Source organism: Macrotis lagotis, chromosome X (assembly GCF_037893015.1).
Source record: "Macrotis lagotis isolate mMagLag1 chromosome X, bilby.v1.9.chrom.fasta, whole genome shotgun sequence".
Lineage (NCBI taxonomy): Eukaryota > Metazoa > Chordata > Mammalia > Peramelemorphia > Peramelidae > Macrotis > Macrotis lagotis.
Genome location: NC_133666.1, coordinates 701825240 through 701841355, shown reverse-complemented (window position 1 = coordinate 701841355; position 16116 = coordinate 701825240). Strand labels below are relative to the sequence as shown.

At 39.7% G+C, this 16116-nt stretch overlaps 1 protein-coding gene across 1 annotated transcript in view; it reads left to right on the top strand.

Moving 5' to 3' along the window:
* Positions 1 to 1215: 1215 nt before the first annotated feature.
* The window catches only part of LOC141497211 (uncharacterized), a 56176-nt gene continuing 41275 nt past the window's right edge, over positions 1216 to 16116 (top strand). The window contains 5 exon segments of the mRNA XM_074199858.1: positions 1216 to 3181; positions 3183 to 3255; positions 10138 to 10264; positions 11382 to 11477; positions 14432 to 15946. Coding sequence (XP_074055959.1) covers positions 3153 to 3181; positions 3183 to 3255; positions 10138 to 10264; positions 11382 to 11477; positions 14432 to 15946 — 1840 coding nt within the window. The 5' untranslated portion in view covers positions 1216 to 3152.

The window sequence follows — 16116 nt, the reverse complement described above, 5'->3', positions numbered from 1 at the left end:
GCTCTCCCTGCCAAGGGCTCTGCTCGAATGTCTTCTCTCCCAGACCCTCCTCCTACTCCCCTTCCCTAACCCTCCTGCTTCCCTGCTTCAACTTCTTCATCTTCTTGAGTTGATCATTTATTTTTCCAGTTCCATGCTCTGGGAGATTTTCAGCATGAGTCTGGAAAGAGTTGTCTTGTGCATCGGTGTTTAACATCGTTCCATAACAGTCATTTTGTTTGAGAGGAATCAGAACTAAGAGAAAAGAAAGAAAACCAAGGCATAGGAAGGAAATAGATGAGAGAAGTTTTAAAAAATGTGAACATAGCATACCTTCAGATTCTGGGGAGTTTCACCTGCACACCCCACCCCCACCTAGGTGTGCCTGGCCTTGTCCAGAAGGGGCTGCTGAGAGGAGCTGCAGGCCTCACAGCAGATCAGCTCACAATGTTGTGGTTACTGTGTTCGATGTTTTCTTGGTTCTGTTCCCCTGGCGCAGCCTCAGTTCATGCCATTCCTTTCCTGCTTCTCTAAAGTCCGGCCACTCATGGTTTCACACAGAACAATAATACTCCAAAGTATGCGTACTCCTTAACTTGTCCATCCCACGGGTGGGCATTCCCTCAATTTCCAATTCTCAGTCACTATTAAAAGAGTTCCTGCCTCAACTTCTTTCAGTGCCCTCAGACTTGAATCCCAGACTGAAATTTGTTTCCTAGCCTCTGGCCTAGCACTCCATTTTTTGTTTTAGGGTTTGTTTTTTTTGCAAGGCAATGGGATTGAGTTGGCTAGGTGATTATTGAGTACCTGGGGTTGGATTTGAACTCAGGTCCTCCTGACTCCAGGGCTGGTGCTCTATTCACTGAGCCACCTAGCTGACTGCATTCCAACTGTTAACCCTTTTCGCTAAAATGAAACAACAAAGTGAGTTTTATAAATGAAGTTTAATTCTCTAGGATCTTACCAAAGACCATGGGTGGATGGCATCCTTACAAATACGAACATTGACCCAACCTTTTGGAGAAGTTTTATACAATTTGAACACAGAGCAATAAAATGTAAGGTGGTCAACCAATGAGATTTCACATAGACGACATGGTTTCACCATATTCTCTCAAGTCTTATAATATTTACTGGAAATTCCTATTGGCAGGAATTGCGCTGATGCCACCCAGGAAATGGGCCTTGTCTCTGCTTACCCAGGATGCCTCTTATCTTAAGATTTCTGGATCAGGTACTAATAGCTGCGGTACCTGCATAGGACCGAGGCAGGCAAAGCCAGCCTTGGAGGAGACAGGCCTGGCAGAGTAGACTGACATTTTATTGTATTTTTTTAATTTAATGTTTATTAATTCTCATTTTGTACAAATAATGGTTTTTATACATTAATAAAATATTCTTGTTTACGAGTAAACAAAATACCCCCTCCCCCCAAAAAATATAGACTTGCTTGAGCAATAAAGTAAAGGGGAAAGAAAAAATTAAAATTAAAAAAAATAGTAATAATTGTAGGTATGGCCAGGTGGCACAATGGATGGAGCACCAGCCCTGGAACCAGGAGCACCCAAGCCCACATCTGGCCCTGTACACCCAATAATCACTCAGCTGTGTGACATGCAAGCCACCCCAACCCCACGGCCCTGCAAAAACCAAAAAGAAAAAGAAAAAACCCAAAATAAAATAAAATAGTAATAATAGGAGGGGTGGCTGGGTGGCAGAGCATTGGCCCTTGAGCCAGGAGCACCCGGGTCCCAATCTGGCCTCAGACACCCAACGATCCCCCTGCTATGCGGCCCCAGGCAGGCCACCCCGCCCCATTTGCCCTGCACCCCCCAAAATAATAATAATAATAATAATAATAAATGTGCTTCATAGACTGACATTTTATAACCAGTAGTTAGAGGTTAAGAAACTGAGTTCTGATCAGACATCTACTGTTCAAGAATAGTAATTCCATCTTAAAGAATATGGGCTCAGACACAACCTTACTGCAGAGAGTGCAACTCCACTGGGTTGGACTCTGTTGGAATGCCAGGCTTAGGCTTGCCCAAGAAACGATTTTATGGAGAACTCAGGGAAAGTGCTCCCGTGGGTGTCACAAGAAGCCCGGGACACCCTGGAGGCCTCATTGGAGAGCTTTAGAATTGATTGTACAACTTGGGGGACACTGGCCAGGACCGCCCAGCATGGCGGGCCCTCATCGGGGAGGGGGCTGCCCCTTATGAGGAAGGCAGAATGGGAGCAGCTCAAAGGGAAGGTGACCTGTGTGTACTTAGAGTCCCTCCACCAGGTGTTCATGTGGACTGTTTGTGCCCAGCCGGTGGTAGTACATTCCAAGCTTGTGTTCAGGCACCGTCGGACACTCTGTCATTTGTCTCAAGCCTAGTGATGTCATTTTGGTCTTCTTCCATAAGGAAGGACAAGAAGCAACCCTTGTGGTTTCATTCCAGAGCCTCTGCATCCCCAACTGTCCTTAGACTCTCTCTGTAGTTGAGATCATGTCTAAGCTAGCTGCAGAGTGGAGACGTGGGGAGGCAAGGGACCTGTAGGAGGGAGAGATCTGCCTCCAGAGCCGCTGAGGTGTTGCCTGGTCTCACCTCAACTAGGATCCCAAGATCCTTCTGCCTGTGTAGGAAGCTGAGGAGAGGAAAATTATGAGGAACAGCATTAAGTGAGACAGGGATGTAGTTTTTCTCTTCCTAAATAACTTCATTTCCAAATCTGACCCTCCCTGAGGGCTCCCCCTTTTTGTAGCTTGGAGTCTCTACCCTGAGGGCAGGACCAGGGCCTTTGTGACTCGTTGGACCTCACCCTTTATAAATCCCTGGATGTATAAATCCTTGGCAGTCTCCTGCTCCTAAAGAGGAGGCAAAGCTCCTCCCCCCAACCCCCTCCAGCTCAGTCCGCAGAGGGCCAAGCCTGGCCCAAGTAGGTCCAGATGCCAAAGTCGGAGAAAACTTGGAACAGTTTTTATTGTTAAAGCTGACAAATAGCAATCTCCCAGCCTGGGACTAAGATTATGGGCTTTACCTCTAAGCCTTGCAGGTGTCTCTAGGCTGTCTCCTGGCTATCAGAAAGGCAGAGAGAGTATTGAAACCTCTCCTGGTTAGGCGTGAGCTTCTGTGAAGGGTGGGAGAAGCAGGACCCCAAGGTAGATAAAGACCTGCAACAAGATGGAGGAACTTGACTACATGGAGTCACTTTGCTCCTTGCTACCTACACAGGGATCCTGGATTCGAGGGAATGGCCCCTGGGAGCCTCAGACCACCACTTCAGGTGAGTGCAGTCTCTCCTTTGACTAGAGCAAGGACGGGCATCTATGTGGTACAGTGGATAGAGCACTGGCCTTGAAGCCAGGAGGACCGGAGTTCAGGTTCAGCTTCAGACACTTGCCACCTAATAGCAGTGTGACCTTGGGCAAGTCTCTTAACCCTGATTGCCTTGTATCCAGGGACATCTCCAGTGGTGCCGATTCATATCTGTCCACTGGACCCAGTGGTCCTGGAGGATTAAGTGAGACTGGGGCTTAACAGTAACACTGCTCCCCTCACTCGTATACAATTTATGTCATTCATTTCTTAGAATGAAGAACAAATATCAGACCAAGGTGAGTAACCAAATCCATTTCTGTACACATAGGGGAGGGGAGGGGTCAGGAAGCTGGCTAAGTCCTCTTATAGATCCTTTCCTCACCAAAAAGTAATTAAATTGAACCTAATTGTAACCATTTTGCTCTGTTCTCTTCTGAGTTTTAAAATGATTCATGGGGCTCTAAGGTCTTGAGCACGAGCCCCCATACCTGAAATTGGGGTCCTCCCCGTTTGTTATTAACTTCTCTCTCATTACAGTCAACTCTCAAGGACCACTTCAGTCATGAACTGACTAAATGCCTTCCTAGAATTGTGTGTACATACACACACACAAACACACAAACACACTACACACACACACACACATAGACACCACTAGACATATGAGCATACACATACACATACAGGCCTCCCCACTCTCCCTGTGATTATGAGCAGACTGATAGAGGTTATACATGTGCAATCCTGGAAACCATTTCTATTTCAGTCATTCTCTGCACATGTCATCTGACTTGTCATTTATCATATGTCATATTGTATTCTATTTTACTATATTTTACTGTTATAATATCCCACCACAATCCCACAAGAGTTTGTTTTGCCGTCCCCCAGTTGATGGGTATCCTCTTGATTTCTCAGGCACTACAAGAGATGCTATAAATATTTTTTGTATAATTTGATCTTTTTCCCTTTTAAAAAACTGTCTTTAGGCTCTAGAGCTGGCAGTGGTGTTGCTGGTTCAACAGATATGCCGAGCTCTAAAGCCCTTTGGGGACCTTTCCAAACTGGTCTCCTGGGGTGGCTAGGTGGCGCAGCAGATAGAGCACTGGCCCTGAAGTCAGGAGGACCTGAGTTCAAATCGGGCTTCAGACACTTAATAATGACCTGGCTGTGTGGCCTTGGGCAAGCCACTTAACCCCATTTGCCTTGCAAAATCCTAAACAAAACAAAACAAAACAAAAACAAACTGGTCTCCTGAATAGTTGGATGAGCCCACAGCTCCACCAACAATGCATCAGGGTCCCAGTTTTCCCACTTCACTTCCAACATTCATCATTTTCCCTTTCTGTCATATTATCCAATCTGTTAGATGTGAGATGGTACCTTCAAGTTTTTTCATTTGCATTTTTCTAATGAATTGTGATTTAGTGCATTTTTCAGGTGCCTATTGAGAGTTTTGATTTCTTTGTCTGAACACTGTCTACTCCTATTCTTTGACTATCTATCAATTGGAGAATGAGTTTGTTGTATTTTTTTGCACATTTCAGTTTTCTCACTAAAGCGGAGAAATCAGGCCTTTACCAGAAATATCAATTACAAATGTTTTTCCTACTTTCCTGCTATCCTTTTAATTTTGTTTTGCATCAAAGCTTTTTAAGTTTATATAAAGTTATTTGTGTTAGATTTTTGCATTGCTCTTTTTGTTGGCCTAAATTTCTTCCTTTTATCCATAGATTGATCAATAACCAAATCCATGATTGCCTCATTTGCTCAGTTATTTGCTTTTATGAGGAAACCATGTGCCCATTTTGACCTTCTCTTGGTATGAAGTGTGAGATCTCATTGATGCCTAATTTCTATCCTGCTGTTTTCAAGTTTGTCCAACACCTTTTAGTCAAATAACAACTTTTTTGTTCTGAAAGCTGGGATCTTTGTCTCTATTATCTACTATAGTACCAGTATGTTGGAACATGTTCTATGTTAATATGTTGGAATGTGTTCTAATCTATTCTGATCCAGCACTCTAATTTTGAGTCAGAAATTATTTTTGATAATTATCATTTTATAATTCAGGTTGAGGTCTAGAATGGCCAAATTCCCTTCTTTCACATTTTTTCATTGATTACCTTGATATTCTTGACTTTTTGTTCATCCAAATGAATTTGGTTCTTATTTTTTCTAATTCACTAATTAGATTTCGTATTTATTAGTTTTTAATTATGATGGCATTGAATAAATAGATTAGCTAGGTAATATTGTCAACTTTGTATAATTGCTTTTCTTTTTCATGAACAAAAAACATGACTCCAGTCATTTAGACTGGGGTTTATTTTATAAAAGCCTTTTATAGTGATTTTCAAAGAGTTCCTATGTCTGCTTTGACAATACTCTCAGATATTATAGACTGTCTTGTTATTTTAAATGATCTGTAACAATATAGAGTAATATTGCTGACACATAATAGAGTTTTCCTATTTTTCTCTTTTGATTAAATCAGTTTTAGCTTAAACTTTGTCTGAGATCATGATTCGTGCTCCTGGCTTTTTTTTTTAAATACATATTAAAATTCTGCTTCTGCTCTTTATTTTCTTGGCATGAAGCTCTCATTTTGTGGGTCAATTCACCTCATTCTCCTAATAAACTATAATTATTTGTATATTTTCCTCCTTCCAATTTTTCCTCACTATTCTTCTCACCCGATTTCCCCTATCCCTCCTGTTTCTGTTGCTTTACTTCGATCTACTACCTGGCCCTCCTGATCTTATCCTAGTCATCCTCCCAGAAGTCTCTGTCCCTTATCCTTTGCCCAATCCTATCCCCTTCTCTTTCTTTTTTTCGGATTTTGGAAGACTTAATATATATATATATTATATATATTTTAAATTTATATACTTATTTATATATGTTTGATATTATATGTTTATAATATAAAATATATTTTAAAATTTGGAAGACTTTTATATATGAATAAATATATATATATATATATATATATATATCCAAAAATATGTATCTGTGTGTGTGTGTGTGTGTGTGTGTGTGTATAACTCTATTGAGAATGGTTGAAAAACATATGCTTTTCACCCATTACCAATGAGACTTACGTAAGGAAGCTGCTTTACCTACCCTCCTCCCTATTAATTTCTTCTGTATTAGTTTTTCCTTTTATGTTTCATCTTTATGAGATAATTTCTCCTTTTTAACTCTACCTACATAGTTTTATTTTTTAGAATCATGCCGTCATGCTCAGGTCAACTCACAACTTTCTTTCATACTACCCAAATAATGGCAACAGTCTAGCCTAAGTGCTTTTTATTTCTCCAGTAAATATAACTTTTAATATAAAACCTTTAATATACAAATTGCATATGCAACAATAGCCACAGGGACAAAGGGTAGAGGACAAGAATTGAGGGCCAGGGGATGCTTCCATGCAATGGCAACAGTCTAAGCATACTCCTAATATTTTCACACATAAGAAGGAAACGATTTGATCTTTTTAAGTCCCATATGACTGATCTTTAATGTTTACCTTATTTTTCTCCCAAATGTTATTTGTCAAATTTCCCTTAACTTCTGGGGTTGTTTTCACAAAAACTTTAGTCTTTGAGGGTGTTAGATTTCCTTTTTTTATTTCCACTGAGGCTTATACTTTGTTGAGTACATTATTCTTGGTCATTACCTCAGTTCTTTTACTCTATGCAATATAATATTCCAAGAATTAGGGTCCCTTGATGTAATAGATGGTAGATCTTGGCTAAAACTTATTATAGCTTCAAGATAATTATATTGGGTTTTCCTTGTTGTTTCCAATAGTTTATGTTTAGCTTGGGAGCTTGGAGACTTGACTCTGACATTCCTGTAAGTTTTCCTCCTAGAATCTCTTATAGGTGGTGATTTGTCAATGTTTTCATTTCATTTTTCCTTTACCTTCTGTGTTGAGAATTTCATTTCCTTGTTAATTTCTTACAATATTGCATCAAGATTCTTTTTCTTTGATCATTATTTTCAGGCTGTCCAAGTCTTTTTTTGTTTTTTTAGGTTTTTGCAATTCAATGGGGTTAAGTGGCTTGTCCAAGGCCACACAGCTAGGTAATTATTAAGTGTCTGAGGTCAGATTTGAACTCAGGTATTCCTGACTATCCACTGCATCACCTAGCCGCCCCTAGTCCAAATCTTATATTATTTCTCCTCTATCTGTTTTCCAGAGCAAGCAGCTTTTCTGACGAAATGATTCACATGCTCTTATTATTTTGGGTCTTTTGATTTTCTTTTATTTCTTAATCTTTTAGAATGCCATTAGTTTCTCCTTGTCCAAGTCTATGTTTCAAGGAATTATTTCTTTCCTTATGTTTTTCATGATTTCAAGGTGTTTGATTTTTCTTTTAATCATTTTCTCAATTTTTATGAGTTTTTAATCTTTTCTCATTTTACTTTGTATCATTTAATTGATTTCTAAAACCCTTCTTAAATTCTTCCAAAAGCGCATTTTGTACTCGGGACCATTTGACATTTCTCATTGGACGAGAAATTATTACTTTGGGATGCAACCCCAGCTCCTTTGCTCTTTGCAATGCAATGTTCTCAGATCCACAGTGTATTTTAGTATAGAAGTTAGGTTTTGTGAAATTCCATTTTTCTACAGTATTCAGTTTTTTTTCCCTGTATTTTAAAAATATTTTTTCTTTAACCTGGGAAATTTGAAACTTGGTCCTGACAATCTTAAATATGTTCTTCCTCCTACTGATATGATCAGCTGCAGGAGGACACGTTGTAATATGTCTCAAACATGGTGATATTACTGTGGTCTTCTTCAATTAGTAAATTTTCTTCTAGGATGTTTGCAGGTGGAGATCAGTGGAGTCTTTGTTTCTACCTTGATTCTTGGTTTAAAAATTCAGGGCAATTTTCCTTAATCATTTCTTGTAACATTGTATCCAGATATTTCTTCTGATCATAATTTTCAGGTAGATCAGCAATTCTTATATTGTTTCTTCTTAATCTGTTCTTTCCTAATGGGCTCTTTCAGATTCTTTTATTTTTTCTGGGTTTTTTTATATCTTAGTGTTTTATAATGCCATTCAAACCCTCTTGCCCAATTCTTGTTTTCAAGGAGTTATTACTTTTTTTTTTTTAGGTTTTTGCTAGGCAATGGGGTTAAGTGGCTTGCCCAAGGCCACACAGCTAGGTCATTATTAAGTGTCTGAGGTCAGATTTGAACTCAGGTCCTCCTGACTTCAGGGCCAGTTCTCTATCCACTGCGCCACCTAGCCACCCGAGTTATTACTTCTTGAAAGATTTTATATCTCTTTTTCTAATTGATAACTACTTTTTCAGATTTTTTGATTGCTTTTTTCCTGCTAATTTTTCCTTGTCCATATTTGATTTTAAAATTCCTGTTTGTTTTTCTCCTAAAATTTTCTTTCTCTTTTTCCAATTGGTTAACTATCTTTGATTATGCTCTTTGATAAGATTTCTTTTTTCCTAATGTTTTTCTCCTTCTCTCTGATTTGATTTTTGAATTCTTTTCTACTTGCATCCAAGATTTCTTTTTGTATTTGTTACAATCTGCCATTACAGTTTAGGGTAAGAGTGGCTTTTTTTTTAACTCTGACTCTTTCTCTGAAAATGATCCTAAATCTTTCTTTATGGGGTAGCTAGGTGGTGCAGTGGATCAAACACTGGCCTTGGAGTCAGGAGTACCTGAGTTCAAATCCAGCCTCAGACACTTAGCTGTGTGGCCTTGGGCAAGCCACTTAACCCATTGCCTTGCAAAAACTAAAAAAAAAAAAAAAAAAATCTTTCTTTACACTAAAGTAACTATCAGTGGATTGGATACTTTTTTCTTTGCTTATTCTTTGCTTATTTAATCTTTATTTGATTTGATTTGATTTTTATCAGCTTAGTATTATTATTATTATCACATTTTGATTCTGGATTGTGAATATTGTTACCCTAACCCTCAACTTTTCTTTCTACTGTTTTATTGAATTCAACCTGGGGGTTCAACATCACATACTCCTCTCTTCCTTCACTCAACCCCAGCCACACTGTTCCAAATGTTCTTGCTCCCTGTGGTACAGCTTCTCTTCCCCCATTGCCAAAACATGGGCCATGTCTGGACAATACTGCTAGGCCTGATGTCCAGAAAATAAGGGGGGGGTCCTTCAGTCATCCCCCACTTGGCCCCTGCTTTGCTTTAGATGAAATTTTGTGAGGGAAAAGTGGCCGAGATGAAATTTTTTGAGGTCCCCACTGCTTCTCTCATGGTCTCCTGTTGGATGATTCAGTGGGGTGGCTCCACTTCCCTCAGGTCAAACCTCAGCCCCACATTCTTCTCTGAGTCCTCTGAAGTAGTCTTCCTAGGACTTTACCCCTTTATTTTTGTTGCTTTTCCTTCATTTCATGATGACTATCTATCAGTTTGTGGAGGAAATCTGGAGGGGTCTCGACATTTCTATCCTACTGCCATCTTCTCAGGATTTCCCTCCTATTAGGTCTGAGGAGGAAGAAATTACCAATCACCTTCTCTCTTTCTCCTGAACACATCCACCTGCCACCTCCCAGGTAGACCACAAACCTCCTCCCAGATTCCCCAGGGTGCTGCCTTATATTCCAAGGAATTTCTCAGCTTTGTTCCAACTGACATATAACATCTATTTCTCAGAATTGCCTTGGGCTCTTAATGACCTTGGGTTCTAGATCTGACTCTGACTCTCATGTAAGGTATGACCACTGGGCAGATCCCTTCTCTGTGCTTCAGCTTCCACCTAGAATTGAATAGGGCTGAACTCTTTCCTTCTCAAGAGTCTTTCATCTCTACACCTGATGACTTTTGATGGTCTAGGAGTTGGTGACATTCAAGGATGTGGCTGTGGACTTCACCCAGGAGGAGTGGAGCCTCTTGGACCCTCATCAGAAGCAGCTGTACAAGGAAGTCATGCTGGAAAATACCCAGAACCTGCTCTCTGTGGGTAAGGACCCTTCCCCTGCTAACACTGAGTCTACTATCAATGGGAATATCTTCATTCCTTTTTGTGGAGGGTTTGGAGCAATTTAGAGATAGAAAAGGGCAGGTCTCCTACAATTCTGCCCTTAATCTTCCTTCTTGCCCTAAAATTCTCACCAAGATGGTGGGAAAAGAAGGGAAGGGAATAAGCATTTGTTTTCACCTGCTGCTTGCCAGATGCTATGATGAGGACTTTCTTTATCATTTTATGTGGCTTCATCCTGCTAATAACCTTCCAAGTTAAGTGAATATTATTATCCCCATTTGACAGTTGAAGAAACTGAGGCAAATGGAGGTTAAGTGATATGGCAAACAAGTAGTCACTGTCTAAGACTGGATTTTGGCTTTGGCGTTCCTCAGACTAGGCCCAGGGTTCTCTTCACAGCACTATCTAGATTTCTAGATAATGAAAAATGTGTGCCAAGTCCATCCTTCTTTGAAGAAGTTGCACCAAGACCAAATGTCCTCATCCCAACCTGGTTCCATCAACTTTTCCCTCTAGCCCCCTATAAATAATTGCACTGAGACTCTTCCTCAGGAGACCTGGGACCCACCCTGTTTTCCCTTCCTGTATGCTTCTGGTGTTGCTGGAACAGCAGTCTAACCAAAAAAGATCATTTGGCACAACTACGGAGTTTGCCAATAGAGAATCTCCCCTGAAGAGGCAAAGACTCACCAAATGAACTATACACAAGATTTCTATATGGTTCAGGGACTGAAGAACAGGGGAGAAGATCTGGTCAAAATGTTTATGTTCTCTGCACTTGAGGCTGGTCTTGCATCTTAACTTTTTTTTTACCCTATTTTGGAAGGAGGTGTTTTCACCAGAATGGAACTTGTTTGGGTGGGGTGGGGGGAGGGGGGCTTAAGGTAAGGAGAGGGGATTAGTCCATTTTGCACAGCAACACATCCTCTTTTGGGCTCCTTGCATTACAAGCACTCATGGGTGAATACAAGCTCCTATGTGTGAGCTTCATGGAGTGATCCCCATAGTGCAGCAGCTCTGTGTTTATGGTCCTTTCCAAAACAAAACTAAATTGTAACTTTCTCTCCATCTTCATTCAACTGATTTCCCTGCCCAGGGCTTCCAGGTCCTAGACAAGATGTGATCTCTTATTTTGAACAAAGGGAAGCTCCATGGATGCTGGAGCACGAAGGCCTGAGGAGCTGCCGTCCAGGTGAGCGACATGAAAGCAGGTATAGGCCAATGATGATGGCCAGGGTTCTGTGTGGTACAGGGTGGCAAGGGCTGGATGAGGGAGCTGGCACACCTGCCTTGGAATTCTTTTTCAGATATTTCCTGACAGTACCTTCTTGGGTCAGTCACTGAACCAATGAGTCTCACTTTCTCCATATGTAAAATAAGAAAGTTGGATTCCATTGTCTTTCAATTCCCTTCTAGGGATCAATCAATGATCCTAAAAGAAAGGCCTTGCTCGGCATTTGGCAACAAAGATTTCTATTGAAAATGCAGAAAGGGGATAGGCTAATTTCTTTGGGCTCTTTCCTAGACCTTCTTGAAGTCACGGAACATCTACGTGCATGTAGTGTCCTAGATCTTGTGTAAAAGGGTGCAACATATCAAGAGCTGTCAGGGACTTTCCCCTGCTCCCATGTTACTCAAATTCTGGTGAAACAGAGAAGAGGCTAACAACTATGATGGACAAGATAGAAATGGAAATAATTAAGAGAGGGAAGACCCCAAATGTAAGGACTGGAAAAGGCTTATTATGGAAAGTGGGTCTCTTGTTGATCAGCAGGGAAGCCAGAGAGCACATTCTAGGGATGGCAAGAGAATAACCATGGATTCTGGTGGTAGAACATCCTGTCCTCAGAGCAGAAAGGAGGCCCTTACTACTGGATTCTAGAATATATGGGAGAAATAGTGAGAAAGAAGAAAAAGCACAGAGGAAGGGTTGATGATCAAGTTCTTTAATAGGGTTTTATATTTCATCCATTTGCTGGGGAGTCACTGGGACTTGGTGAGAATTTTAGGAAGAAGAATTTGACAACTGGGTAGAGGAATAATTAGACTGGGAACCAACCAGCAGCCTCTTAGAAAATCCCAAATGTGAAGTGACTATGGTTAGACAAAAGAGAGTGACAGTACTGTGAGAATTATATATTCTTATAGAGAAAGATGTCACAGAGACAGAATCAAGAGGACTTTCAAGGGATTGACTATGTTGCTCAGGAGTGGGAATGTGTGAGAGTTGATGAATGTTCCATTGCCTTGGACTGTTGGGTGATGCCTTGCATGGCATGAGGAATCCAAGAAGATGGGTAGGCTGATGCAAAGAGAATGAGAGAAGTAGAAACAGGAGAGAATAATGTCACTAAAATTTAGAAAGGAGAATAATGAGAAAAGGGGGAGATTGACAGTGTCAAAGCCTTCAGAAAAGTCTAGAAGGGTCAGAATTAAGAACAGCCATTGGATTTTGGCAACTTTGAGAAATTAATAATTTTCTTTTTTTTGTTTGACAATTAAAAACACTCAAATTAAGTATAAAGGACAATTGAAGAAGCAGACTATCTGTATATAAAGAAAGAACTTAGAATTATGAATATACATAGGATATTTTCACATAGATATACCAGTGTGTGTCTAATAGTGATCATATATTGGACAGGGGCCTTAGGTGAGGACTGAAGGAAAGAAAAAAGAAAAAAAAAGAAATACAAGGGCAAGGACTTGAACACAATTTGGAAAACATTACCTCTATCTGTTACACCATGAAATGGAGGAAAGATATTGGACACAATATCATGGGGATGTATGGACTCAGTACAAACGTTTTATAGGGCAGCTAGTTGGCACAGTGGAAAGAGTACTGGCCCTGGAGTCAAGAGTACCTGAGTTCAAATCTGACCTCAGACACTTAATGATTGCATAGCTGTGTGACCTTGGGCAAGTCACTGTTAACCCCATTTCAATTAATTTAATTAGTGTTTTATAGATTAGATTGAACTGGTTTTATTTGTGATAATGAGATAATAGTCATTGTGCAAAAGAGTGAAACTTAATTTTAAAAATGGAGATACCAGCTGAGAACTATACCAAGGTAGTTGAATGTTGGAATGAGATTATTTGCACATGTAGCAGAGTGGATTAAAGTACCTGCCCTCGAAACAGGAAATCTGAGATTCAAATTCAGTTTGTAGCTACATGATCCTGAGAAAGTCATTTATTGTCTCACATCCAGGGCCATCTCCAGGCTTCTTGATTTACATTTGACCACTGGTCCCAGATGACTCTAAAGCAGAACATCAGGCTACTTATTTGGCATAGCACCATCTCAGTCAAATCCCATTCCATTGCTTGTCATGACATCACGATTTTCATATCTAAAGGGATTTTCTTTAGCAAATAGAAGAATAATCTTTTCGTCAGACAGGGAATCAAAAAGGAGAAGAATGTTTTTGATTTATGTGAGATTAGGTAGAAAAGATTGTTCTTGAAAATGTACAGTTTTTTGAAATTCTATTTCATTTTATTTTTTTGATTATATGTTAGGATAAATTTTTCACAATCATCTACTTGCTATTTGTGTTACATAATTTTCTTCTGCTCTTCCTTCCCATCATTCTCTCCTCATCAATGACAGCCTAATGAACACTGTATATGTTCATTTTTGTTTAAGATGTTTACATATTAGTTATTTTCTGTATGAGGAATTATGTTTATCTTGTCCTTCATTTTGGAAGAATACCATGACATCGGGGAGATGATTCCATGACAAGCCTATGAATTGCATTTGAGCGAGAGCGTGCAATGTTAAGTGACTAGTCTGTCTCACTCTCTCCTCCAGAGCCATCTAAGTCTAAGCTGATGATTTACATTATGAATATCATGAAAATGTCATGAGTATACCTGTGTCACAGGTGGAGTGGCTGTTTGTTGTTGGGATTCAATGGGCTTATATATGCAACGCTCTATAAAGTAAATTCTCCTTAGGATATAAGATAGTGCCATTTTAAACTGATTGCTTCTCTTCAGGTAAGATTAAAATTTGAGGGGGTTTTTTGGAGGGGGTGGAATAGTTAGTGAGTTTAGGTTCTGCCAGTGCTGAGAAGGGGAAATAAACAAATATGAGGATATATAGTGTTTGTATATATTTGTTTTATTGTTTAGTTTTTTCAGAGAAAGAGATCAGCCTTGAAATGAAGAATACTGGAAAAAGAAGTCTTTCTGTGAAAGAAACTCACAAGCAAAGCATCATGAATGACAGTGCCTGTGACTTCATGTGGAGAGAATTCTGCATTACACCTGAGAGAATCCAAAGCGGAGAGAAACCTCATAATTTTAATCAATGGGGAAAGGTTTGTTCATTGAAGGACACTCTTGTTAAACATCAGAGAATTCACACTGGAGAGAAACCTTATGAATGTAATCAGGGTGGAAAGGCTTTTACTACCAAGATGAGTCTTACTGTACATCAGAAAATTCACACTGGAGGGAAAGTTTATGAATGTAATCAATGTGGAAAAGCTTTTTCATTGAAGGAGACTCTTGCTAAACATCAGAAAATCCACACTGGAGAGAAACCTTATGAATGTGATCAATGTGGAAAGGCTTTTCCATTGAAGTTCCACCTTATTAGACATCAGAGAATCCATACTGGAGAGAAACCTCATGAATGTAATCAATGTGGAAAGACTTTTACAGCTAAATCCCATCTTACTACACATCAGAGAATCCACACTGGAGAAAAACCCTATGAATGTAATCAGTGTGGAAAGGCTTTTTCATTGAAGGGCACTCTTATTAAACATCAGAGAATCCACACTGGAGAGAAACCTTATGAATGCAATCAGTGTGGCAAGGCTTTTACAAGCAAGTCATATCTTACTACACATCAGAGGATCCACACTGGAGAGAAACCTTATGAGTGTAATCAATGTGGAAAGGCTTTTTCATTGAAGGGCACTCTTATTATACACCAGAGAATTCACACTGGAGAGAAACCTTATGAGTGTAATCAGTGTGGAAAGGCTTTTCCATTGAAGTTCCATCTTATTAGACATCAGAGAATCCACACTGGAGAGAAACCTTATGAATGTAATCAGTGTGGAGAGGCTTTTTCATTGAAGGGCACGCTTATTAAACATCAGAGGATCCACACTGGAGAGAAACCTTATGAATGTTATCAATGTGGAAAGACTTTTACAAGCAAGTCATATGTTGGTATACATCAGAGAATCCACACTGGAGAGAAACCTTATGAATGTAATCAATGTGGAAAGTCTTTTTCATTGAAGGAGACTCTTGTTAAACATCTGAGAATCCATACTGGAGAGAAACCTTATGAATGCAATCAATGTGGAAAGTCTTTTTCATTGAAGGAGACTCTTGTTAAACATCAGAGGATTCACACTGGAGAGAAACCTTATGAGTGTAGTCAATGTGGAAAGGCTTTTACAATCAAGTCCTATCTTACTATACATCAAAGGATCCATACTGCAGAGAAACCTTATGAATGTAATCAGTGTGGGAAGGTTTTTTCATTGAAGAATACTCTTATTAAACATCAGATAATCCACAGTGGAGAGAGACCTTATGTATGCATGCCATGTGGAAAAGCTTTTACTCAGAAGACCCATCTTACTACACATCAGAGAGTTCACATGGAGGATAAACCTTATGGATGTGGTCAATATGAAAAGACTTTTACATTGAAGGAGAGACTCACTGCACATCAGAGAATTCACACTGGAGAGAAAAGTTATGAATAAAATCAATGTGGAAAGGCAATTCCATGAAATTCCAATCTTAAGAAACATTCGACAATTCACACTAGAGAAGACCATTATGTTTTC